Source organism: Gekko japonicus, unplaced genomic scaffold, assembly GCF_001447785.1.
Source record: "Gekko japonicus isolate JY-2015 unplaced genomic scaffold, Gekko_japonicus_V1.1 scaffold588, whole genome shotgun sequence".
NCBI classification, from domain to species: domain Eukaryota; kingdom Metazoa; phylum Chordata; class Lepidosauria; order Squamata; family Gekkonidae; genus Gekko; species Gekko japonicus.
The window spans coordinates 212066-236832 of record NW_015167071.1 but is presented as its reverse complement, the minus strand read 5'-3'; the positions used below and the strand labels follow the sequence as shown (position 1 = coordinate 236832).

At 43.9% G+C, this 24767-nt stretch overlaps 1 protein-coding gene across 1 annotated transcript in view; it reads left to right on the top strand.

Moving 5' to 3' along the window:
- The window catches only part of LMCD1 (LIM and cysteine-rich domains 1), an 82668-nt gene that overhangs the window by 34272 nt on the left and 23629 nt on the right, over window positions 1-24767 (top strand). Inside the window, exons 2-3 of the mRNA XM_015412697.1 lie at window positions 7215-7303; window positions 20828-21083. Of these exons, the coding sequence (XP_015268183.1) occupies window positions 7215-7303; window positions 20828-21083 (345 nt within the window). The remainder of the gene's footprint in view (window positions 1-7214; window positions 7304-20827; window positions 21084-24767) is intronic.

Sequence of the window (24767 nt, the reverse complement as noted above, 5' to 3'; positions counted from 1 at the left end):
GCGTTCCGTGTGCCTTGGTGTTTAGTCATGCCAGCCACATGACCATGGATACGTCTTCAGACAGCACTGGCTCTTTGGCTTTGAAACGGAGATGAGCACCGCAACCCTAGAGTCGGACTCGACTGGCTTTCGAGCAAGGGAACCTTTACCTTTACCTTTAGTGTTGGGTACATCGGTGCTGGATGTTTTTGAATTGGGGTCACGATAGCTGCAAGGTACTCCAGATCTGCTTGCCTTTCTCTGTGTGAATCCCATCACTACCATGTTGTCATGAGTATCATTATGAATATGAATAACCAAAAATAAGGTCTTAAATGCATGGTATCTCTTGTCCTGATAAGAGTTTAGTTTTCTTCTGGATTTCTTTTTCTGTAGACAAACTGACAGCTCTGTATCTAGAGGGATTATGAATTTCTGAAGGTATTTTTCATTTTCAGACTGCAAGATTGTACCTCGTATTTCACTGCATCAGCTCTAGAAACAACTTTTGTACATAGGTGGAGTTGGAGAAAGTAAAAAAAATAACATTCCGGTTTCATATTTATCTTTCTGCAATGTACTTTCCATGTGCTTAATTTGTCTTTTCGGTTCCTCCCTCATTTTCCAAGACTTGCCAGCATTAATTATGAGGTTTTGGAATACAACCAATAGAGATCCATATTTCTGGACACAACAAGGCACTCTTTCTAGTGGTGGCAGCAGCTGCTTTTAAGAAAACTAAATGCTGACAGTCTGGTTGGTACTGAGAATCAATTTTGGCAGGTATCAATTGTTTGAAAGAGATTTTTTAGGGATGCCAGGTTCTCATCTGAACTCTAGAGCCATGCATTGAAAAACAGACACAAGTAGTAGACAATGAAGGCTCCTGTTGATTTCTGCACTTGTCTGAAGATCCATACTAGGAAAGCTTGACAAATCCTAAGAATTACTGGTTGATGACATAGAATGTTAAGAACATAAGAAGAGCCCTGCTGGATCAGACCAATATTCCATCTAGTCCAGCATCCTGTCTCACACAGCGGCCAACCAGTTCCTCTGGACAGCTAACAACAGGACATAGAGACTGAAGCCTTCCCCTGATGTTGCCTCCTGGCTCTGGGATTCAGAGGACTGGTTCCTCTGAATGTGGAGGTTCCCCTCATCCACCAAGTTATTTCCTTCAGCTAATATGGGAAACTAAAAAGATAATGCAGTAGAGAAGGTACAAATTACACCAAAGTGAGCGGCATAAAATGTCATAAATGAAATTGGGGACAAAGTTATACCATCTCTATTTTCCTAACTAGGTTTACTGACTGAGCATGTGCACATACATTATAAAACATTGCTGCAGGCTCTGTTCTCCCTGTTGTGCTCAGTCATTCCTTTAACAGGTGTCGTCCTGATTTTTAAAAATTCAACACAGTGTGTGTTCTTCTGATTAAAGACACAGTTTAAAAAAACACAGTTGTTCTGCAATATCTAATCAATGGCTCAAAATATACCTCAGCTGCTGCAATTTGTACAAAATCTTGCACCACGCTGCATTATGCTGTAGGGTAAAAACCAGATGAAATGTTAGGAGATCCATGTAGGGAGCTTCCAGAGTTCATTGTCAAGTAACCTGCCAATGGGACTGAGAGGGTCCCTCCCCCCCCACACACACTCATAACACTCTTTGAGTTTGGGAAAGCAGTATGGAGATGAAGGATTAATCTTCCAATTTACCCTATGATAGCCTATGTAGAGTGTGTCTGTGTGAAGAAATACAGTCCTCTCCACTTGGTCTTTGTAGGGTATATAAGCCCTTGTCTAAAGAGTCACTCAAGTAGGGTTGCCAGACTTCAGGTGAGGCCTGCAGATCTCCTGGAATTGATCTCCAGACTACAGAGATCAGTTCCTCTGGAGAAAATGGCTGCTTTGGTGGGTAGAGTCTGTAGCATTATATCCCTCCAGAAACCCTGGTCTCTCCAGCTCCATTCCAAAATCCCCAGGAGTTTCCTGATCTGGAGTTGGCAACCCTACCTGAGAGTGAAATGGCTGAAGAGGCTTCAAGTGCAGGTTAAAAACTGTAAGAAACCAAACGTCTGGAGATGAAGGCCTAGGAAAGTTCCCTGAGATGGCTGAAAGGGAGAATGGCAAGGCTGTTACAAAGTCTGAATTCCATAGCATAATTCCTTGATAATAAAGTTTCAGTCCAGTGGCACCTTTAAGACCAACAAAGTTTTATTCAAGGTATAAGCTTTTGTGTGCACGCACACTTCTTCAGATACAATGAAATGGAAATTACCAGTCCATACATTAGGGTTGCCAAATCTAATTTACTCACCGGCGGGGGGAGCGTCTTCTCGCTCCGGGAGCTGGCTGGGGATGTGTGCGTGCGTGCCGCCAGAACGTCACCGGAAGTGATGCACAACGTGGCACGTTGGGGGCGTGGCCAAGATTGTCGGGGGGAACCATATGGTTTCCCCCCCCCCGACGATCTGGGCCACGCCCCCAATGTGCCCTACGTCGTGCGTCACCACCGGCGACACAGCTTTGGGGGGCGGGGTTCCCCCCGGGGCCCGATTCCGTTGCATTGGAAATCGGGCCTCCAAAGTGGGGAATTCCCCGCCCCCCGGGCCCATTTGGCAACCCTACCATACATATAGCAGTAAATTAGCATACGGCATAATGGAGATGTTTAAAAGATTCAAAGACCAAACAGGAATAACAAGCTTAGTTTATATGGGTACCATTTGTTTGGGTTTAATTCCAGGGGTGGGGGAACATAGTAAAGGAAATAAATATGTCAAAATTTGGAGACTAATGGGCCATTGTATTCTGAATTGTGGAATGCTGGGGGTAATTAACTGAGACCCTGCCATTACACTCCACCCGTCTCCTCTCAAGCATGGAAGTGACCTTTTAATGTTGCAATTTATTATGGTTTTATGACTTTTATTATTATTTATTGTTATCATTGTTATTTTATCCTGTTGTAAGCCGCCCTGAGCCAGCCATGGCTGGGAGGGCGGGGTATAAATATAATAAATAAATAAATAAACCTCTTCATTTGTGCCGTATGCTAATTTACTGCTTGCCCTCTACCTATATGTATGGACTGGTAATTTCCATTTCATTGTATCTGAAGAAGTGTGCATGCACACGAAAGCTTATACCTTGAATAAAACTTTGTTGGTCTTAAACGCGCCATTGGACTCAAACTTTGTTCTGCCACTTCAGACCAACACGGCTACCTACCTGAATCTATCCTTGCTAAGAGTTCCTCTGGAAACAAGATCACTTTTGACACCCTGTTTACACTTAACTCTAACTTAAAATTATCACTTTCTTCCCCCCCCCCCCCCGCCGCCGCCATTTTAAAGACAAATATTTTGTTCCACATGGGAGCTCACAGAGTACACTCTGTTCTCTCTTTTTTAAAACTGACCTGTAACTTGTATCTGTGTCTACAGGCTCATTTCCGATAGATTCCCAGCCTGCCATTCCTCATGAATGAGCAGCATAAAGCAGCACAGCATAGTGTTATCACAACACTTTCCCCGCCTCTCAGTTCCTCCAAGGACATTTTATTATTTCTTCTCCTGCCATGTTTCCCCATTTGCCATGGGAACCATCCACAAAGCATTACTGCAAAGCCGTGGAAACAAGCCACGTTCTCCAAATAACACTTTGAGTCTTTGTCGGGTGCACGTGGCTCGTAGCCCAATGCTCTCGGCTTGTATATCAAGTCACCAGTGTGTTTCAGTCTCTTTGTCTCCTTAATAAGGTTTCCTCCTTGTTATCGTGTAGCAAAACAAATTCTTGAATAACCAGAAATAACACCACACTGTGTCTTATCCCACTTCCTTCAATGTGTGTTAGATAAAAATATATCCACATGCTTTCTGTGAGTAGCTCATCATAGCAAAGTAGTGAGCAAAGAGAGTTATTTCCTTACTAATATAAAATACTCCCTTCACTGTGTTTTTCAAGTGTACTGCCACAAATTATCCAATTAGTTTATGCATTTACCTGTTGCCATACTATATGCCCTGTAATATCAGCATATAATATAACATGGACAGAACTCATCATTCATTGTTGTAAAAAAGCAAATCCATTTCTGTGTTGCCTTGCATGTTTGTGACTATAATGTGATCTGCAAGCTGGTTAAAACTTTTTTTTTTTTTTAAGAAAAAATGAGTTAGACTTTGGCTTTCATTATCTCATGTATCTTCTGACTGAGGTATTGTGTACGTTCCATATCCACAAATCCACAAATCTTACCAGAGGGTACTGGAGGTAAGACCTAAACTAGGTTTCCCTTGCTCGAAAGCCAGTTGAATCCAACTTTAGGGTTGCGGTGCTCATCTGCGTTTCCAAGCCAAAGAACCAGTGCTGTTCGAAGACGTTTCCATGATCATGTGGCCGGCATGACTAAACGCCAAGGCGAATGGAACGCTGTTACCTTCCCACTGAAGTGGTATCTATTTATCTCCTTGCAATGTCTTGCTTTCGAACTGCTAGGTTGGCAGGAGCTGGAACCAGAGAAGGGAGTTCACTCCATCATGTGGCACTTGGGTCTCGAACTGCTGAACTACTGACCTTCCAGCCTGCAGTTCAGCATCTTAACCACTTGAGCCACCACAGCTCCAGGCCAAGACCTCAACTACGTTACATTTTACACATGATTATCATGGGGAGTTTACAGTGGCAGCTCAGCTTAGATGTACCTCAGAGGCCCGATTTGTTTTGGGACCATGGTTTAGGGGAGGAGGGACACCTTCTTCCCTCCTGCACTTTCCCAACCCGAAACAGCCCCTGGGGGCATTATTTGTTATCTATTGGGATCATGTGTAAAAGCATGATATATAGTTTGAGATGGGGAATGATAAGGCATTTGGTTCTGAAGGGTTCTTCTTGCAAGGTTTGTACACTGCATGTTTGAAGACATGTGTTACTGAGTATGCAGACTGGGTCTGGATCCTGTGTCACATGTAACACAGTTGTATGTGAATTATTGGTTCTCCTCAGTTCCTGTATGTGCAGTGCCCAATTAAGATCAGGACCATGATATATATGAAGAAGGGATAAAGCTGCCAAGTCCCCCTGGGAGGCAGAAAACCCCCCACCGCAGAGGCCTGTTCCCCAATGCCGGGGAATTGGGCCCCGGGGGGAACCCCGCCCCAGCATGCACATCACAGGGAAGTGACGTTATGACGCCGGGCACGCTGGGGGCGGGGCCACAGCCATACAAGGGAAAATTCTATGGTTTTCCCTTGTATGGCTGTGGCCCCGCCCCCAGCGTGCCCAGCATCATGACGTCACTTCCCTGTGACGTGCATGTGGCGCGCGTGTGCCGGGATCCGCACGGGAGTCCCCCACCGGCAAGGTGCCACTTGGCAACCCTAAGAAGGGACCCTGGCCTTCCCTGTTGTGTCAGTCCCAAGTGCTCACTATTTGGGGTCCACGTTTTCCTTGAGATCCAAGAGAGCTGCACCAACAAGTGTCCTTAGGATGGTTTCAGGCTTTTTCAATATTACTCTTATATATGACACAGGGTGGGAATGCAGAATCAGCTGTGATCACCAGTTTAAATCTCAGCTACAAACCTGCATACACTTGCTCACTAGGCAAGCCACTCTCTCATCCTCAGTCCCCCATCTGAGAGAGGATCATACTGGCCCATCTTACAGGATTGTTGAAAGGGGGTTCTGTGGTACTGAACTGAAGCACTGACAGTACTATTAAAATACTGCATTGTCAATTTATTTTTAGTAACATGTGATCTTTGATGCACCTACAAGGTCTCCAGTTTGGTGTAGTAGTTAAGTGCGCAGACTCTAATCTGGGTTTGATTCCCCACTCCTCCACTTGCACCTGGCTGGATGACCTTGGGCAAGTCGTAGTTCTGATAAGAGCTGTTCTTGAAAAAGAGCAGTTTCTGTCAAGAGCTCTCTCAGCCCCACCTACCTCACAGGGTACCTGTTGTGGGGAGGGGAAGGGAAAGGAGCTTGTAAGCCGCTCTGAGACACCTTTGGGTAGTGAAGGGCGGGGTATAAATCCAATCTCTTCTCTTCTTCTTCTTCTTACTTCCGGGAGGGTTCAAGTTTTGAGTACAGATGGTGTTTAGAAAGCACTCGATTTCCCATATACTAATGGGCTATGTTGGCTTTGCTTGTAATGAATAAACTAGCCTTCCTTGCTTTGAGTCTTGGGGCATCTTAGAGACTTTCATATTGAGTTTCACAAGGGCTACAATTGTTCAGAGCAAAAAGAGCCCTCAGGATGCTAATTTCCTGACATGCCTGGATATAAATTGTAATCCCTGTACTTGGATTCTATAAGCATAGCTGACTTGCTTTTGGTTCAGTGTTGCTTGCTACTTATTTGTAGACTTGTGATTATTGGTTTGTGTTCATCTGGTTATCAGAGTTTAATACGATACAGAGCTTAGCCTCTGGGATTTATTTTCAGTGCTGGAAACAGCTTGGGACTTTTAGTACTGATAAAACCAAGAATACCCTTTAAGTTTCTGTAGAGTACCTCTTCCTTTGTATCTGAGTTAACCACAAAGATCTGGGATTCAGGTTCAAGAGCATTCAGACTGAAAGGACTGACTCTGAGGATCTAAAACCTGGCACCTAAAACCACATGAAAATGTAACCCATGAATGTGGCATTAATATACTAACCTAGTTGAGTCTTTCCTTTCTATTTGTTTGTCTCTAAATGCCAAATTTGTTCTTGAATGCTGACACAAAATCTGATGAGGTTATTCCACTTTTCCCTTTTTGTGTCTCTACAATAGACTGTCTCTAAATGATTGATTAGCTTTGGCTGCATCATAACGAACATGTCCATTCAATAAATGTACAGCCTGGAAAGGAACAGAGTATTAGGTCATAAAAGAATAGGAAACATCTACCATATGCTTTATTTTTATGGTTTGGGTCTCCATCTAGAGAATGGATTCAGATGGCCAAGAACTAGCACTAGGGTGGCCCCTATGTAGCCGTGTACCACCTGCTTCCCAGCTATGGTAAGTCTGGGAGTGGAAATATTTATGACTGGATTGTTGAGTCATGAACTTTCAATGTATAATTAACCTTGAATCTTCAGATTCTCAGCACAAAGGATGGTGGTTGTAAAGAAGTCAAGATTGCAGAAGAATGATGTGTGTTTCGGTATAACCTCTATAGATAGTGTTTTAAAAAAATCTCTTCATATCTTTTTTCTTTCTTTCCATAGATGTCTATTAGCCAGCAACAATCAGGAAGAGGCGTGCCTTGCTTAAGATGTAAAGGGATGTGCACAGGCTTTGAGCCACATTCTTGGAGGTAATAAATCTATCTAATGTGTTGCATTTACCCCCAGTTTGTCTCTGTCATAACTTGGGCTGAGTTTAGTACCACCATACCCAAATACCAGTTACATAACACAACAGAATGTGAATCCATTTTGATCTTTGGGGGGGCAGGGAATGCTATGACTTCAGTGAGGTATAATTTTGCTAGTAGACTGTGCACTAAGCTTACTGTAATGGATCTGGAAAAAGTTGATAATACCTTAATATTTTCATGGCACCCTTTCCCCAACTAATAACGCTGTAATGTTCATATAGTGGCCTTCCTGAAGCGTTTTTGTACACTTCCTCTGTAGTTATTGGGAACGAAGGTGACATGGTATAGCCCAATCTCATCAGATCTCAGAAGCTATGCAGGGTCAGTACTTGGAGGGGAAATCACCAAAGAGGACTCTGCAGAGGAAGGCAATGACAAACCACCTTTGCTTCTCACTGGCCTTGAAAGCCCCTTGCTGGGGTTGCCATAACTCAACCGTGACTTGATGGCACTTATGTAATACATACTTCTGTAACTGGAAAATATCCACAAGGCCATCACTGAAGCACTAAATTTAAAATACGTACAGTTATCTCAGTGGAACAAACAGAATGGAAGCAACATTTTATGTGCTTTCTCTAGTCGATGGCTTTTCTTCATTTTTTTCCCTTTTCAGATTTCCAGGATTTAGTCACTGACCTCGTAGTCCTTAGTTTGTGGCTTTTGTGCTTTGAGTCATTACACTGTTCTTTGTCAAAAGGTCAGTGTATATAAATTTGTTCCTTGACTTTGCTCTTTCTGATAGTGGGTAGCAGTTAAGACATTCCAGTCAAAGGACACCAGTCTTTCGGCAGTTATGTCATCTTTCAAAAATGTCACATTCTTTGAGCCTCCACTCCCAAGGGTACAGTTTAGAGTCACTCGAATGACCCTTCTGAATGAAAATATTCAGGCCGCTTGATGGATCTCTTCAGCTGGCATTCTCACAAACTATAAAGTATGTAGTGAATGTGGCTTGTTTTGATTTCAGTGGAAAAACATTTTCAGACCAGTGATCCACAATGCATGTAAAATTCAGCATCATTCCTGTTTGGTTTTTTTTTTTTTTGGAGTAATATTGATTGAAGATAGGTGGTCTCCCGCAAGGATGACCTTCTGTGCCCTGCCAGAAACTCAAGGATTGCTCACTCTGAAAAGGCTCCTTCTATCTAGGTAACATTGTTGGCTAGACTTTTTGTCATTGTCATTGTTGTCAAGATTTCTTATTGCTACTTGTGCATTGCACAAGGTTGAATTTAAAGAAAATTCCAGGGGGGTTTGTTGGTTGTCTAGGTGAAAGTGAAAAAGAGGTTTTCCTGACAAATCCTTGAGATTTTCTTAAATTTAATTCAAATTAAAAGATTTTTCCTTTTTTTCCCTTTTGTGATATGGCTCTTCTTGGCCACAGCCTTTAACCTAATCCCACATGGGGTGGGGGACTCTCTCTCCAGTCGCAGAAGTATTTTATTTTTTTTTAGTTTAAGCTGGGTTGCTAAAAAGTAGGACACCAGTGACTTGGTGATATATGGGTCTTTAGAAGAAAAGATAGGCTCCAATTAATATTTGTGAGCTCATTTTTCTCAAGTATCGAGGTAATCCATCTCTGCCTCTCCTCGTTGAAATTGGGACATTCAATAACTAGATGAGCCAAGGTACCTGTCTTCCTCGTGATGCAAAAATATCAATGTTCTGAAAAGGGAACTCCCAAAAAGTGACCTTTCATTTCTGAGGTTAATACAGCATTCAGTCTAGCAGCCAAAAAAAAATCTCAATGTCGGAGAACCGTCATGGACTTTGAATATGCTGGTAAGGTAGCTAGAGGTTCATCCATTGTAGGCAAGGGAACATACCCTTCTTGCTCGCTGATTCGTGCTTCTGAAATCTAGCATCAATAGCTGCTTTTTGACCCTTTGGAATACAGTTTTCTCACTTCTCATCAAAAGTAGTAAAGCTGGAGTAAAGCTTAGTTGTTCCAGTCTCTGATAGACCAGTCTCTTCCCATTTACTCCTGGAAGGGATCTTCTCCTAGTCTAAAAAAGAGTTTAGATCTATAGTTAAAAAGAATCTTGATCCTGGGTCTAAATATGTCCAGACTGATTCTAATGAAGGAATTGCAAATTCTTGGGAAATAGCTGTACTGGATACAGCCTTTGGTAACCTGGTTATTTTTCTCAGGAATTTAAATAAGAATGAATCAATAGTCTCAGATATACCTTCCACCCACACTCTGGTGCCATAAAGTATCATTTGATTAATCTTATCCCAAAAAGTCCTTATGGCTCCTGGGTAGTGCTTCCCTCATTCTGTGTGTGTGTGGGGGGGGGAGGGACGTGTCAAGGCATTTAAACATGATGTTATTTTATGAGAGATTGGAACTGATTTTTCCAAGATCGGTCTTGGGAGAATATCATTCATAAATATCTAAATGTTGTTACTTGTTCAGTGTTGGTATTTGCCATCCTCCTGTCCTTTTTCTTTGGTTGGCATCCTCTTGCGACGACAACTGCTTTTGATTTCTCAGCATTTATAGTTAAACTTTCATCAGCAAGCACAGTAGGAGATTTGGGGGTACAGCCTTAAGGAGGGCAGGGATTGGAGGAGAGGGACCTCATCAGGCTATAATGCCCTGTAGTCTGGAGAGCAGTTGCAATTCTGGGACATCTCCAAGCTTCACCTAGAGACTGGCAACCAATGTTCCCTCTAAGCTGAGTTAGTGTGAGCTAGCTCACAGTTTTTTAGCCTCTGGCACACTTCCCCCCCCCTCTTAGCTCAGGAAGGATGGCTCCAGAGGAAACTAATGCAGTAGCCAAATCGCTCACTCACAACTTTAATGCCAGTAGCTCACAAAGTTGAATTTATGCTCACAAGACTCCACAGCTTAGAGGGAGCATCGCTGGCAACCAGGCCTTCTGCGTCAATACATAATATATGTTTTTCTTTTAAAAGTTGTTTACATCATGCCATGCTTTACATTTAACAACTGGAAGACCACGGAGAGAGGAGAAGAAAGAGGGAACAAGAGATGAGTGCAAACAAATTCAGTTGCTTAAGTTCTGCTTATTGCTGTGCAATATACTTAGAATCAGAGAGCTGGAAGGGGCCATTCAGGCCATCTAGTTCAGCCCCTTGCTCAATACAGGATCAGCCTAGAGCATCCCTGAGAGCCAGTTTGGTGTAGCAGTTAAGAGCGGCGGACTCTTAATTTGGAGAACTGGGTTTGATTCCCCACTGCTCCACATGCAGCTGCTGTTCTCTCAAGAGCTCTCTCAGCCCCACCTACTTCACAGGGTGTCTGCTGTGGGAAGAGGAAGGGAAGGAGATTGTAAGTAACTCTGAGACCCCCTTCTTAGTGTTTGTCCAGCCACTGCTTAAAGACTGCCAGTGACAGGGAGCGCACCACCTCCCTAGGTAGCTGATTCCACCGTTAACACTTACTGTAAAAACGTTTTTCCTAATATCCAGCTGGTTCCTTTCCACCTTTGTTTAAGCTGCAGCTCTTCTCTGAGAATTGCTTCAATTGCATACTCTGAAGTCGGTTGTAAGTGACAAGCAAGAACTATAAATAATCTAGTGCCTTAATGACTGCATTACCCACAAGTACGATACTATCATGGCAAAAAGATGGGCTTCATTTCATTAAAAATTATAAGTCGTTTTTCACTGTGGACCACTCTGAGATGTGGTTTCAGAAATGCTTTTAAAAGGAGCAATCTGGATTGAAGTCACTGGGACGTCGATTCCATTTGCTAGTTTTGATAGTGCCAGTATATCATCCTATTCACATAAAAACACATGCTCGGCTTCACCTACATTATGGCTACTCTCAAGCCAGGAAATGCTTTTTAATAACCATGATGGTATTACCTGCTGTTGATGCAAGTGGCAGCCACATATAAAATCTGAAAGGATATACTCTCTGCCTTATGACCTGCAAAGTAGAAGAATATAAAATTTAAACATGCTTTGTTTTGGATCCATGCCTCTCCCGCACAGGTCAAGAGCATGACAAATTTCCCATTGTTTTAAAAGAAAAGCTGCCTCAAGGAATTCTGAGAATTGGCATAATAGAAGGGCCACTGGTCAGTCAAGAGGACACACACAAGGTTCTCGGTCTAGTCCTTAACATCTCTAATCCAAAAGACCTTGGTTTGGGAAGACCCCTTCCTGATACCTTGATTAGTAATTATTTGGGGAAATGTACATATTGCTTTTCAACAAGTGTTCCTCAAAGTAATGTACATAAAGGGCAAGCTTAAGTGAATCAGGAAAGTGAACAACTGAAACTAACAAAATGAAGACCGCTCTTCATGAACCGATCTAGGCATGAAAGAGAAGCGCCTTGTTGCAACTTCGTCAGTTGTAGCAGAAAATTTTGGACTAGTTGGGAATGACTGGGTATTAAGAACATGTTATACGTTTACAGTCCTTTTGGAGTTTGATGAATGCTACAATTCCCTGGTCAGCAACTAATTTTCCTGGAGAATCACTTGGAAAAACGACCAAGAGGTGATAGGCTAGAGTGTGATTATCCAAGTAGGCTCTTGCCTCTGGAAAGCTCTTTTGCTAAAGACATCACTTTATCTCTTCCTCTGGTAGGTTTGCCAATTCTGACTTGGAAAATTCTTTGATTTGTGGGTGGTGCCTTGGGAGGGCAGAGTTTGGACATACAAGAGCTTCGTTGGTATGTGATTCAATAAGAGCCTGCCCTCTAAAGTTGCCATTTCCTCCAGGGAAACTGATCTTTAACATCTGGAGATCAGCCATAATTCTGAGTGAAGTCCAGTTCCTACTTTGAGGTTAGTAATTCTAGCAGTTAGCAAACAAAGTTTGAGTCCAGTGGCACCTTTAAGACCAACAAAGTTTAATTCTGGGTATAAGCGAGAACTGAGTGACTTAGTATCTGTAGTGAGATAAGAAGCCAATAAATTCTGAGGGTTCCATTGTCCTGAAGGGCATTGTTGGCATTTATTGGCATAGACAATGTTAGAAGATGAGCAAGTGAATGTGCCTGAGACGGTGTAGTTGATGTTGTTAGGTCCAGTGACTGTGTTGTCTGAGTGCATGTAGCAGCAAAATTGGCATCTGGGTTAATTGCAAGCTCTGGTACCAGTGCCCATGTTCAAATTAGATGTTGTATTGTTGTAGGTGAGGAGTTGTTTGAGGGGCTGTCTGTGTGCAAGAAAAAGGTTGCCCCCCAGTACTTGTGAAAGAGAACTACCCACTTGAATCTATCTAGCAGTTAAAATTGCTGATCTTTGGGTTTACTCTGGGACCTCCTAAATTTGCCCCCACTTTTCAAACATCACCCAGTGTGATGCTAAGAACATTTTGCAGGATTTGTCACACCCTGAACACTCCCTGTTTGAACTGCTGCCTTCGGGTAGAAGATATAGGACAATTAAAACAAGGACAAACAGATTAAAAAATAGTTTTTATTCGAGAGCTATTATTGCTTTAAATGCTGTCTGAAACTGGAATTTGGGTGACATAGGTGGTTTAAGTTGCAATGTGAACCTTAAGGGAGTTATGGGATGGTTGTGAATGGTTGTGTGAGTGTATATGAGTATGGTTGTAGATCACCGAAATGAATGCATCTTTAATTTCATTGTACTATGTACAATGACAATAAAGTATATCATCATCATCATCATCATCATCATCATCATCATCATCATCATCATCATCATCATCATCATCATTTCCAGGTTTTACCAGGAGTGATGTCATAGAATTGTCAGCAATAGGGATGCCCTGGTGGGGGTCTCCTGCTGCTAGGCCACACCTCTCTGCTGCTGGCCAGCTGGCCAGCAGGGAGGAATTTCCCCCCCCCAAAAAAAGGGAGGAACACCCGGCATTTCAGCAACATGCCTATGTGACCCGGAAGTGATGTAGGGACATTAGAGGCAAAGCTCTGGTTTTGGGGCAAAAGCTCTATGGTAGAAGCTAATTCTACCATAGAGTTTGGCCCAAAAATCACAGCATTGCCCCCCCCCCATCACTTCCGGGCCACACAGGCACGCCACTGAAATGCCTGGCATTTCTCCCTGCTTCTGGTAAATGCATCCCCCATCTCCTGCCAGCTGCTGGGAGGGACCTGCTGTAATCAGCAATGCTAATTTTCCCCAGAATATTTCCCCCACTGCCCAGATGAGCAACAATGGGAGAGTCAGCAGTGGGTGAGAGGTCTCCAGCGAAAGTGAGAGGCCTGGCCTCACTGCCACAAAGTAAAGAGCTGAAAAAATGAGAAGAGTTCATTGTCAGATGAATATGCTCTTCCCTTCATACTTTTGCATATTCACTTTCTGTACACTGCAATTTCAGGGGAAGAGATCCTTAACTTCTAGTGTTTTAAGTAATATTTCATGTGTTTGTTTTATTAATTTATTTAGCAAGTTTATTACACTGCCCTTCTCCAAAAGGCAGCTTCTAATAAACTGGATAAAATACAATCCTATAAAAACAAATTAACCCATAAAATTACAATTAAAAGCACCAGAGACCCGAGAGCAGTCAGTGCCAAAAAGCCAGCTATATATTAAACTGCATGTGTGTATAAATCATCGGGATAAAATTAACAATACAAAGAACAGGATTTTTTAAAAGTCAGCAGTCTAAAATTTTCCACAAACTGCCACTTGGCCTTGCTGTACTAAAAAACAAAATAGGCTGGTTCTCTCTCTCTCTCTCTTTCTCTCTCTCAAAAAAAGAAGGGAAAAAGGGTATTTTGGTTCTGCCAGAAAGCCTTCTTGAAAGTTTCCCACCGCACCCTACCTCCAGCTGCCAATCAGCTGGCAGTAGGGTTGCCAAGTGTACTTACCCTTGCCGGCGGGGGAGCCTTGCCGGGCTCCGGGAACTCTCCCAGGACGTCACAGGAAGTGACGTGCTATGTCGCTCACGTTGGGGGCGTGGCCCAGATCGTCAGGGGGAAAACCATATGGTTTCCCCCCTGACAATCTGGGCCACGCCCCCCACGTGAGTGATGTGGCTGCGTCACCTCTGGTGACGCAGCTTCGGGGGCAGAGTTCCCCTGGGGCCTGATTCCACCGCGGCGGAAATCGGGCCTCCAAAGCAGGGGTTTCCCCGCCCCCTGCCCCCACTTGGCAGCCCTAGCTGGCAGGGAGAGGGTGCTTATCAGAAGAAAGGGCCAGCAACATCTCTGAATAATGCACTGGTATTTGAGCAAAAACTTTATGGTAGAAGCCAGTTTTACCACAGAGTTTTTGCTCAACTACTAGAACTTCACCTGAACATTGCTGGCATGATGACATTGCTTCCAGTATGGCACCAGCTACAAAGCCTAGGCCTTTCTGTTGGTCCTCATAAGTCCCCCCCATCCCCAGGCTAATTGTCATCCATAGCTGGTGGGTATGTTACATTGAGTATGGTGTTCTACAGAATGGTTGTATGCTGTTTCCCTATGCAATTAGCTCCCTTATATGGACTAAAAAAAAAAAAAGGTAATGTTTAACAAGACTTGGACTTCTCCACTTTTTATATTGCTTGCTCTTCTTTTTGTCACAGTTGAGTATAGTCTTGGTGTGTTCCTTTAGGTCCTAAAGCTTCAAGTTGTTGTTGGTGCCAGTCAAATAGTTTTATGCCTCCCAATTCTCTCTCTCTCTCTCTTCCCCCCTCCCCTTTTGCCTTTAAGAACCTATTTAGGACAAAAAAAATTGCTTTTGTAGAATGGAATTTGTGGACAGCCGTTGAAATCGTTTTTCAGCTCTCTACAGTTTTTTTCCCCTGAAGCCTTTGCACTATTTTTAGTTTAAAAAAACCTTCATAAATGAAACGTAATAACACTGTTGACTTGATATACCTCGGGGAGTGGAAGAGAAGGACAGGAATCCTAAAAAGAAGGCATTTGCCCTTGGTTCTGTAACACTAGTACTCTTTGTGAACTGAACTTTGGCAAGGCCAGCTGAAAGCAGACATTCTTTTGTGGCATCAGCCAATTGGAGATGAACAGCCATATGACGGATCTTTATTGGCACAACAGGGGGGAAGAGGGAATGGTGCCAAAGTAATTATACTCCACTCACAATTTAGTCTTCTAATATACTGCCTGTGGATTTATAAGCTGTAATGCCCTTTTTTCTGCCTCTGTGAGAGACCGTGGTTTCCCTGATCCAATTATCTGAACACAGGTTAATAAATCCCATTCTCTTTATTTGCTATCAGGGTCAGGGGCTGTTTGGCAGAAATAATTCTAAATGTATTCCAGTGCCTTTGTCATTTGTAGCTAGTGTGGCTGTGGAAAGGCTTTCTAAAATGCTTAGGCTATTTTGTTTCAGGATATGTCTGTCTTTTTTCAACACCGTTTTAAAATATTTTGGTCTTAGCACTAGACATTTCGTATATGAAACCAGCATTGGGTTCTTATCACTGAATTTCCGCACATAAAAGCATGAATGGACTGGAAGACTAAAACAGTCCTAGTGCATGGTAAGCCAAGTGACCCCTTCGGTTCTGGAGGGAGGATTGTCTAGCCAACACTGGCAACCCTTGAGGTACATGGGTAGGGTTGCCAAACCCCCCGGTTTGCCAGGGGTCCCCCGTTTTGGGAGGGGGTTCTACCCACCACCGGCCAGATGGCTGGCGGGGGAAGCCCCACCCCCAACACCCACAGCCACCCATCTCTCTCCCTTTAAGCATGTGCAACCTGTGTTTCTTCTCAAGCGCGAAATCCGCAAGCTTGCAGGGAAATGCCAGCTTTGTTCTTAAAAGGGAAACGCAGCTGCTCTTAAAGGGGAAACGCCGGCTGCCGGCTACTTTAAGTGCAGGGAACTGCCGTTTCTGGAGATCCGGCGCACGGGCGGGTGGGGGGGTGGCAGACGTCCCCAACGTGACGTCATCATGTTGGGGATGCCCCACCCCCTCCAGGAACACCCCTAAAGTCCCCCGCTGGGGGTGGAAGATAGACTTGGCAACCCTATACATGGGGGAAGTGTGAAGTCTGGATAAACAGTGTAGCACCTATGCTACAACATCACTTCCAGTGAACCCTGAAGTGACATCGCTATGTCAGGGCAACACTTTAGGCTTTACCCAAAACAAACCACAGAGTTTTGGGTGAATCCTAGAGCATTGCCCAATGCAGTGATGTCATTCCTGGGTTTGCACAGGAAGTGACATCATAGTTTCACTGTGATGCTGATTTTTCACCCCAGTTTTGCTCCTACTCCCCCACCAAGCAGCAGGGAGAGTGGTGCAGCCTGTGGCAAGGTGTTCCACTACAGCAGGAGACCTAGCAACCCTGGTTGCAGGGTCCACTCAGCTTGGAATGTTGGCAGTGTAAGTAGGATCACCCCCCACCATCATCACAGTCTGATTCCAACCTGAACAGACCCTGCCATTATGCCAGCACCACAGGGAGCACAAAAGTGTGGCTTATAAGCATTCTGTTCAGAATACCAGACAGAATCTGTACATTCTAACTTTCTGGCAGTTATAGAAGGCACCAAGAGCTCCAAAGGCCTCTTTAGAATGCATCATGTCCCTGGTGCCTCTATAATACTGATGTGTGCTGGCATTCAGAATGGAAAAATAAGGGCTTGAAAGTTAATAGGAGTACTTTTGATGTGCTTCACTAGTGGTTAAGCAATGCATATTTATCTACATTTTGACTTGCAAGTTGCTCTATCATACGATGCCCTCGAGGGCTTTTTATATTGATCATAGTGTTTAAAGCAGTGAGTCACGCAGCTTCCATGAACTGATGTGCAAACTAGAAACACCTTTTGAATTTGCATCTCATCATGTGGAAGATTACGCAAGCCACTGCTTCAGAAGGGGCTACAGAAAGAGGATGTGACTCACTTGTGCACCTTGTTAAGCCTTATTAGTAAGCTACGCCAACTGCTATACTTGGAGCAAAAATGGACATGATGCATGACACGGAGTTGCAGCTCAAGTGGTACCCTCTTGTCTAGTGTTATGGAGTGAAGAGAACATCTTGGCTTGCATCATCATGATGCTGGGCATCTCCTTGCCCCCACCTGTGACAGTCAATAATTGTTCATACTGTTTAACTTCTGTGAATCGGTCTCATTTCTTCTAAATCTCAGCATCATTACATCCAACAGTGAATTACTATCCTATATGCAGACAATGAAAGAAATATTCCCAGGGCTTTTTTTGTAGAAAAAGCCAAGCAGGAACTCATTAGCATAATAGGCCACACCCAACAACAGAAACTCATTAGCATAATAGGCCACACCCAACAACAGAAACTCATTAGCATATCCAGCCACACCCATGAGAGCATAGCTCATTAGCATATTAGGCTGCACCCCCATGTTACCAGAAGTGTCGACATCCTTTTGCTTCTTATTCTGTTTACCTTGTTTGTTGTCAAAACCTAGGGCTTTTTTTGTAGCAGGAACTCCTTTGCATGTTAGGCCACACCCTAATGTAACCAATCCTAATGAGTTTCTGTTATTGGGTGTGGCCTACTATGCTAATGAGTTCCTGCTGGACGTGGTCAACTTGGGAGCCAGCCGGAACTCCGTTCCTGTGCGTTCCTGCCCAAAAATAGCCCTGCATGTTCCTAGAAAATAGTTTCCTTATCACCTTCAGTTTTCAAGAAATGCCACAAACTAGATGATTAAGGGTTGTGCAGGTGTACAAGCACTCTGGCTCCAGCCAATATGACGTGCAGAACAGCACTACTGGAAGTGAGCTAGCACTCGTTCTGGATACAGAAAAAGGCTTTAAAACGCAAGAAGTGGGAGATGGGGGAAAGATGGAAGCTGAGGTTGTATCTCTGGGCCAAGCTCTGGCTGGTCCAATGAAGAGAAGGCATTTGCCACAGATAAGGATGGAAGAGCAGTCAAAGGGGGAAACTGAGGAGCTTAGGTGGAGAGGCTAATGAGAGCCTGAGAGAACAAGGGAAATGGAGGTGGGAACGAAGGGCTGAGAGAAAAGGGCTGGGTAATGGGGGGGGAGCCTGTTAAAGGAGGGTGGTATAGGCTGTTGAGGAGTAATGGAAGAGAAAGGCGATGAAGAAGTTAATGGGGAGTGGAATGAAGAAAAGAAGTGGTATTTTGGGGAGTAGGAAAGGGGTGATTAGAAGCTGTGTGGTTAGGATAATGAGGTGACTGAGAGCTAAAGGATGGATGGAGAACAGGGAGGAGGAAAGCAGTGGAGAGGTATGGCAGAGGTTTTGTCTTAGAGAATGGGGGAGTGTACAGTGGGTTAAATGTAGGGAGAATGGACATGGTCAATGGAGATGGTGAAGGGACCAGGTGGCTAAGGAAAGAGGAGGGAGAGAAAAGTCAAAGCAGGGGCAGAAGAAAGCAAGAAGGAGGTAGAAAATAAGGAAGGGGACTGTAGGGTTGCCAGCTCCAGCCTGTGGAGTCTGAGGAGGGAAAGGAGCTCAGGAGAGATGTGATACCGTAGTGTCTGCCCTCTAAAGATGTCATTTCCTCCAGGGAAACCGAGCTCTATTACCTTTCAGCTTTAAACCCAAGGCACAGTATAAACACAATCAAAGGCTCTTCAGGGTAGGCACCTTTGTTATTTGAGGCATATTGTATTACGATATAGGGAGGTGGAAGAGAAATTGATATGGATACATTTTGGGGGTGACAAGCCCATGTCACTTCCACCATTTGAACAGTTTCATACAATATAGATAAGCAAACCTGGCTTCCCTTGCCACTGAATGTGCAATCACTAGATGGTTATGACTTATCTCTGCTTGCAAACATGCCTACTTGCATGATGGCTGTCTTGGAATGATAGCTGTTTAGAGCTCTGTGCATGTTAATATATCACAGCCTCTTTAAGAAACAAAGCTGCAGGGTATAGAGAGAACGATGGGGAAGGGGTGGGGAAAAACAGCCTTTGCCTTATGTAGTTTGATTACTTTGACCAGGGCTCTAGTCGGGGGGGAGCTCTCAGGTACGGAGCTCCGGAAGAGAACCTCTAGGGGGCGGGGCGGTCACGTGGTGAAGCCCCGCCCCCTTCTTTACCCCGCCCTCTGCTTCGATCCTCATTCCGTTTGGGAATGAGGATGAAGCAGGAGGGTAAGTAGCCGGGCCTTCTGACACACTTCCGGTGATGTCAGGGGGTGTGGCCTTCTGTCACTTCCGGTGATGTCAGGGGGCGTGGCATATGCAAATAAGTTATGCTAATGAGTTATGCTAATGAGCGCCGGCAGCTCTTTTTCTACAACAAGACCCCTGACTTTGACTAAAAATCAGTTTAAGGCCTTTGCGAAGCTGTACCTGCTGTCAGCAGATAAATAATGTTCAACTGTTCTGCTCTTCTTCAGGGAGCCTCCATTACATTTGTTGAGCTTTTAGTGCCTGATGGGAACACAGACAGCCCTGGGCATTCTGTTAACTTTTCTTCATCTTCACTCTCCTTTACCTGAATAGCCCATTTTTGCTTATTGCTGACTGTATTTTTCTAACACAGCTGTTGGTTCCATTGCTTGATCCCCCCCGCCGTAAATATTATAAATTATGTTCTGCATTTATACATTTATTCTATTTGGAAGCAAACTTGTAAAATAATCGGGGGGGTATTTTTTCCATATGTGTATGTGTGTGTGCATGAGTTTGTGTGCACCTGGAAGTCATGGCGACCTCTGGTGACTGGCCCCTACTGGAGGATATTCAGAGAGGTGGCTGAGTAAAGCCTGCCCCCACCTCCTGCCTCTGGTATTCCAATGAGGTCTCCCATCCAAGTACTTGCCAGCGTTGACCCTGCTTAATTTCCAAGATCTGAGAAGATCAGGCTTGCCTGGGCTACCCAAGTCAGGGCTTCTAAAATAATTTCTAATTTAAAACACTTTCTGTTCCACCTTCCCTCATCAGATACTTTAATTTTGTGACATAAATATTTTAAGCAAAGTTCATAAGAAACTAACCATTTTGGGGGCACTGTGACAGAAGCCTCTCTGAAGAATGGCTTTACTTCCGGCATTCCAGTATCTTTCCATTTGTGTTCGTCTAAGAGTAATATTGCTAGTACTGAGGAACAGCTAATTCAAGATACAAACTGTCCACCTCTTATGAGTCTGTTTTGATTCTATCTAAAAAATATAGCTGCACCTCCCATCTTTTCACACCTCCATTTAACTGTTTCTGTAAATTAACACGAACAATTCAGCACAGGATGTTCCTTGTTGTAGCAATGAAACTAATGTAATAGTATTCTCGGCATCTTTGTACAACTGCCTGTGCATGCCAGCAGTCAGCTGATAAAGAACACTTGATCATTGTGTGCCATGGCTTTCCCAAGGCCTCCATAGCATGGATTTTAGTCTCCACCTCATTGCGGATCCCGTTAGTCCATCAGACAAACATTCCTCTTCAGACAGAGCTCTTGCCAACAAGGGTCTTTTTGTCCTGTGTCATGATCCATTTTGATATGTAACCCTCAGTGTTTCTAAAGGTCACCCAGGAGCCTCCCAAAGAACACATGCCTATTGGGGTCCAGTTTATATCAAAGGATGATCTCATTTGTCTCCTACAGGAAAATATGCAAGTCATGCAAATGCAGCCAGGAAGATCACAGCCTCAGCTCTGATGCAGAAGATGATCGGAAAATTGGCCGCTTGCTCTCAGATTCAAAATATTCCTCGCTAACTGCTCGGGTGAAAGGAGGTGATGGTGTCCGTATCTATAAAAGGAACCGCATGATCATCACTAATCCTATAGTGTCCCGGAAAGATCCGACTTTTGATACTGTTACATATGAATGGGCTCCCCCAGGACTCACTCAGAAACTGGTAAGTACTTCTCAAAAAGTTCATAAGTGCTTCTTGGAAAGCTTGCTAACCATTTAACAAGGATTCGATCCCATGTTTCCATGACCAGCATAAAGCCTCAGAAGCCGTTTTTATCAGTTTCCCCTGGACCCCACAAAGCTGTTGCTGATGTTTGGGAGGGGCCTGCAGAACAATTTGACATTTAGCATTGGGAAGAGGGTACAGCAAAAAGTACAAACTGGACAAAATTTGTTCATTGCTCTTGCCACATGGCTGGAGTAGTAGTAGTAGTAGTAGTAGTAGTAGTAGTAGTAGTAGTAGTAGTAGTAGTAGTAGTAGTGATTGGATTTAAACTCTGCCCTTCACTCAGAGTCTCAGAGCAGCTTACAAACTCCTTTCCCTTCCCCTTCCCTGTGAGGCAGGTGGGGCTGAGACACCTCTGAGAGAACAGCTCTGACAGAACTATGGCTTGTCCAAGGTCATCCAGCAGCTACAAGGGAAGGAGTGGGGAATCTAACCCGGTTCTCCCTGATTAGAGTCCGCACACTTAACCACTACACCAAACTGGCCCTCTTGACTTGTTCTTTTGCCAGAGAAGGGATGTTTTGTCCCTTTCCCCCTTATGATAAGCTATACTGGAGCATCCCCCAATCCCCAGCAGCGTTTCAGGGGAAAGGGAACTTTTGGAGGGTTCGGAGAAGTGGAACTGAATAAAAATAGTTTAATTCCATTTGCAGATGCTGCGCCTCATAAAAGACTGCACCTTATAAAAGGAGCTGCCACCACTCCTCTTCCTGCTTTCCTTTGTAACATCTGAGTAGAGCCCAACACTTGGCCCACTCCTATCTCACATCACTGCCTGTTAGTGGCAGGTAGAGATCAAATTGGAATCATAGTGGTGGCACATTGTACATTTTGTTTAATTTTGCAAAGAGTAGGAGAGGAAGAGACCACTCTGTCATAATGACTAGTTAGAGTCATGGACTTTGATCCTGTGAATGAGTTCTGTGCACACCAGATAGCCTCTGCTGCAGGGTGCATTACCTCTTCCACTAAAATTTCCATTAATGCATGGCCCCATTAAAAACCACTGATACTGGGCCAATTGAAGTTTTAGAGGAAGCGGAAACAAGCTGTGCAGCATGGGCTATCTAGTGAGCACGGAACTCATTCATCGAATCCAAACCATGGATTTTTTATGGAGCCAAGAAAATAATAAATCATGTTGTTCTCTTCAACCAAACCAGAATTAGGCTGTTGATAAACCACCAAGATCAACTTGGATTATATTATTTTGAATGCAAGACCAGGGTAGGCCTGGAACAATAATGTCACTACTGTGTTAATGAAATCAAAAATTACTGCCGGATCTCTGTTCTGAATCTTGTATGCCTGCCTGCCTACTAAATGCAGGCACCTGCACCCACTCTGCCCCACTACCTCCCTTTCCCATTGTGCTGGCTGCCTGCCACTTCCCATTCTGCCTTTGCTGTGTATTAAGCTCTATGTGCATGCTCTGCTGATTGGAAGTGACAAATGTCTGTCTCCTTTACTCTGCAAATGGGAATTGTGATTGCCTATAAAATGAGGAACCATACTATCTCTCTGCCTGGAATTCTATAAGGTGGAGTCCTTGAGGTGAGGGATACGCTAGGAATTCCATTTCACTTTCCTATACCCCTGATGGCATATTCTTCTGGAGGGCTCCTTGACCCTCAGCAGTGGCCTTTGGAGATGGCATAAGGAGAAGAATCCAAAGTTCTACAATGACTGTTTAAAATAAAACAACTAAATCTTCATCATTGTGAATGATATTCAGTTTGCTTTTGTGAACTCACCTTCATGAAAGCATTGAATCCAACTCAGTGTTTATAGCATATAATTATTCAGTCTGTCTGAGCACTCTGTTTAGGCAGGGAGTCTTCCCGTTACTTAAAAGCCAAACATTAGGTTCTTTCTGCTGTTTCGAAAAGGACTTGTGGGATTCTTACCATCCTGTTAATAGGGAGGTATGTGAATGCACGTTGTCTTTCCAGAGAAAAGTAGGATTCTTCTGTGACAGGCTTGAATTTGGTGAGCTTGCCCAATTTTGTCACTGACAAAATTTGAGATTGGCCCTTTAGTGATACTTTTGTATCCACTCTAAAATTTTGCATTTATAGTTTGAGAAAAAATTGAACTGGCGCAAGTTTGTATTGCTTGATTGGCCCCAAAATAACTTGCATATCGATTACATGATGTTTAATCTTTCTCCATGCTCATAGTAAATGACAAAAAGCTAATATGTGTTCAGGCAGTGGGGGGTTGGCCTCTACGCCCTGTTTGTTGGCCCTACAGGGCAACTGGTTGGCCATTGTGTGAAAAAGGTCCTGGACTAGATGGACCACTGATTCAGCAGTGCTGCTCCTATTCATTTTCCCCATGAAAGAAGATTATTCTAATGGCTGCTTTCCTATTTGCTTGCTCACTTGCACTCCCTCTTTCCCCCTTCCCCAAAGCAGTAAGTGTACCTGAGTTCTGAAACTGGATCCATTTGACCATTTTGGTCTTGCGTCTTGACCCTGTGCTTTGTTCATCCTTACCAAACATCAAGATACAGCAGTGTCTAAAAACAGGCAGCAGCGATCAAGAAGAAATACCTTATATAAAATCTGAATGTGGCTTTTCAGTGACCTTCTAAAGTTACAGTTCAACAAATCTGCATGTTTATAAAAGCTGGTCACTTGAAAGGAATGAAGCTAGGATTCTCTGGACACCTATCAAACTCCTGAAGCATGTCTTAATCCCAGACACACCTGTTGCTCTTGAAAAGGGAGCACAGTTATGTTGCCAGACTGGCTCTGGATTGGTCCAGTTCTCTTGAAAACCTTTATTGTGCTCTGGAGACTGATTTTTTTTTTTTTTGGTCACTATAAAATCACTTTATGAATGCTGGACCCCCTTGTTTCTGGATATTGTGCTACCATAATTGTTCATCATCTGGATTTTCCTGTTCACACAAGAGAATTCAGGAGTTGAATGAATGATAGTGTGACAATACATAGACCCTACTTCTCTGCCCCGAGAATTGGGAACACTGAATCCCACCAGCAGGTACAATCTTGATCTCTGCTGACCATAGATTATGAAAACTTCTCTGTGGAATTCCTTGTGTTGCCTGACTACTTTTTTCACATGACAGAACTAGCAAAAGATTAAAAACTATCTAAAGATTATCATACCAGTTCTCCAAAGCAAACTTCTTCCTCTGTTAGGACTTATCCCAGTATTTTGAAATATACAGGTAGATCATGCATTTGTATGCATGGGTATTCAATTCAAGGTTTCCAGTTAACTTAGAATGACTGTTTTCCACATAGGGTTGCCAGGTCTGATTGTGACGCCAGTAGGGGAATTGGGGGGGGGGGTGTTCTGGGAGTGGGCAGAAATGTCGTGTGACATAGGCACACCGGTGACAGGGGTGACATTCTGGTTTTGAGCCAAAACTCTATGGTAAACTTGCCCTCAAACCCCCTCCAAACGTCACTGACGCACCTACATAACTTCCAGGTGACATCAGTGCATCGTGTATGATGCTGCTGTTTGGGGGGGGGGGTAGGGGGAATTTCCTCCCAATAGCCAGCTGGCCACGAGCTGGCAGGAACCCACAGAAATGGGGGATCCCTGTCCCCACCTGGGGAATGGTAACCCTATATGGATACTGTG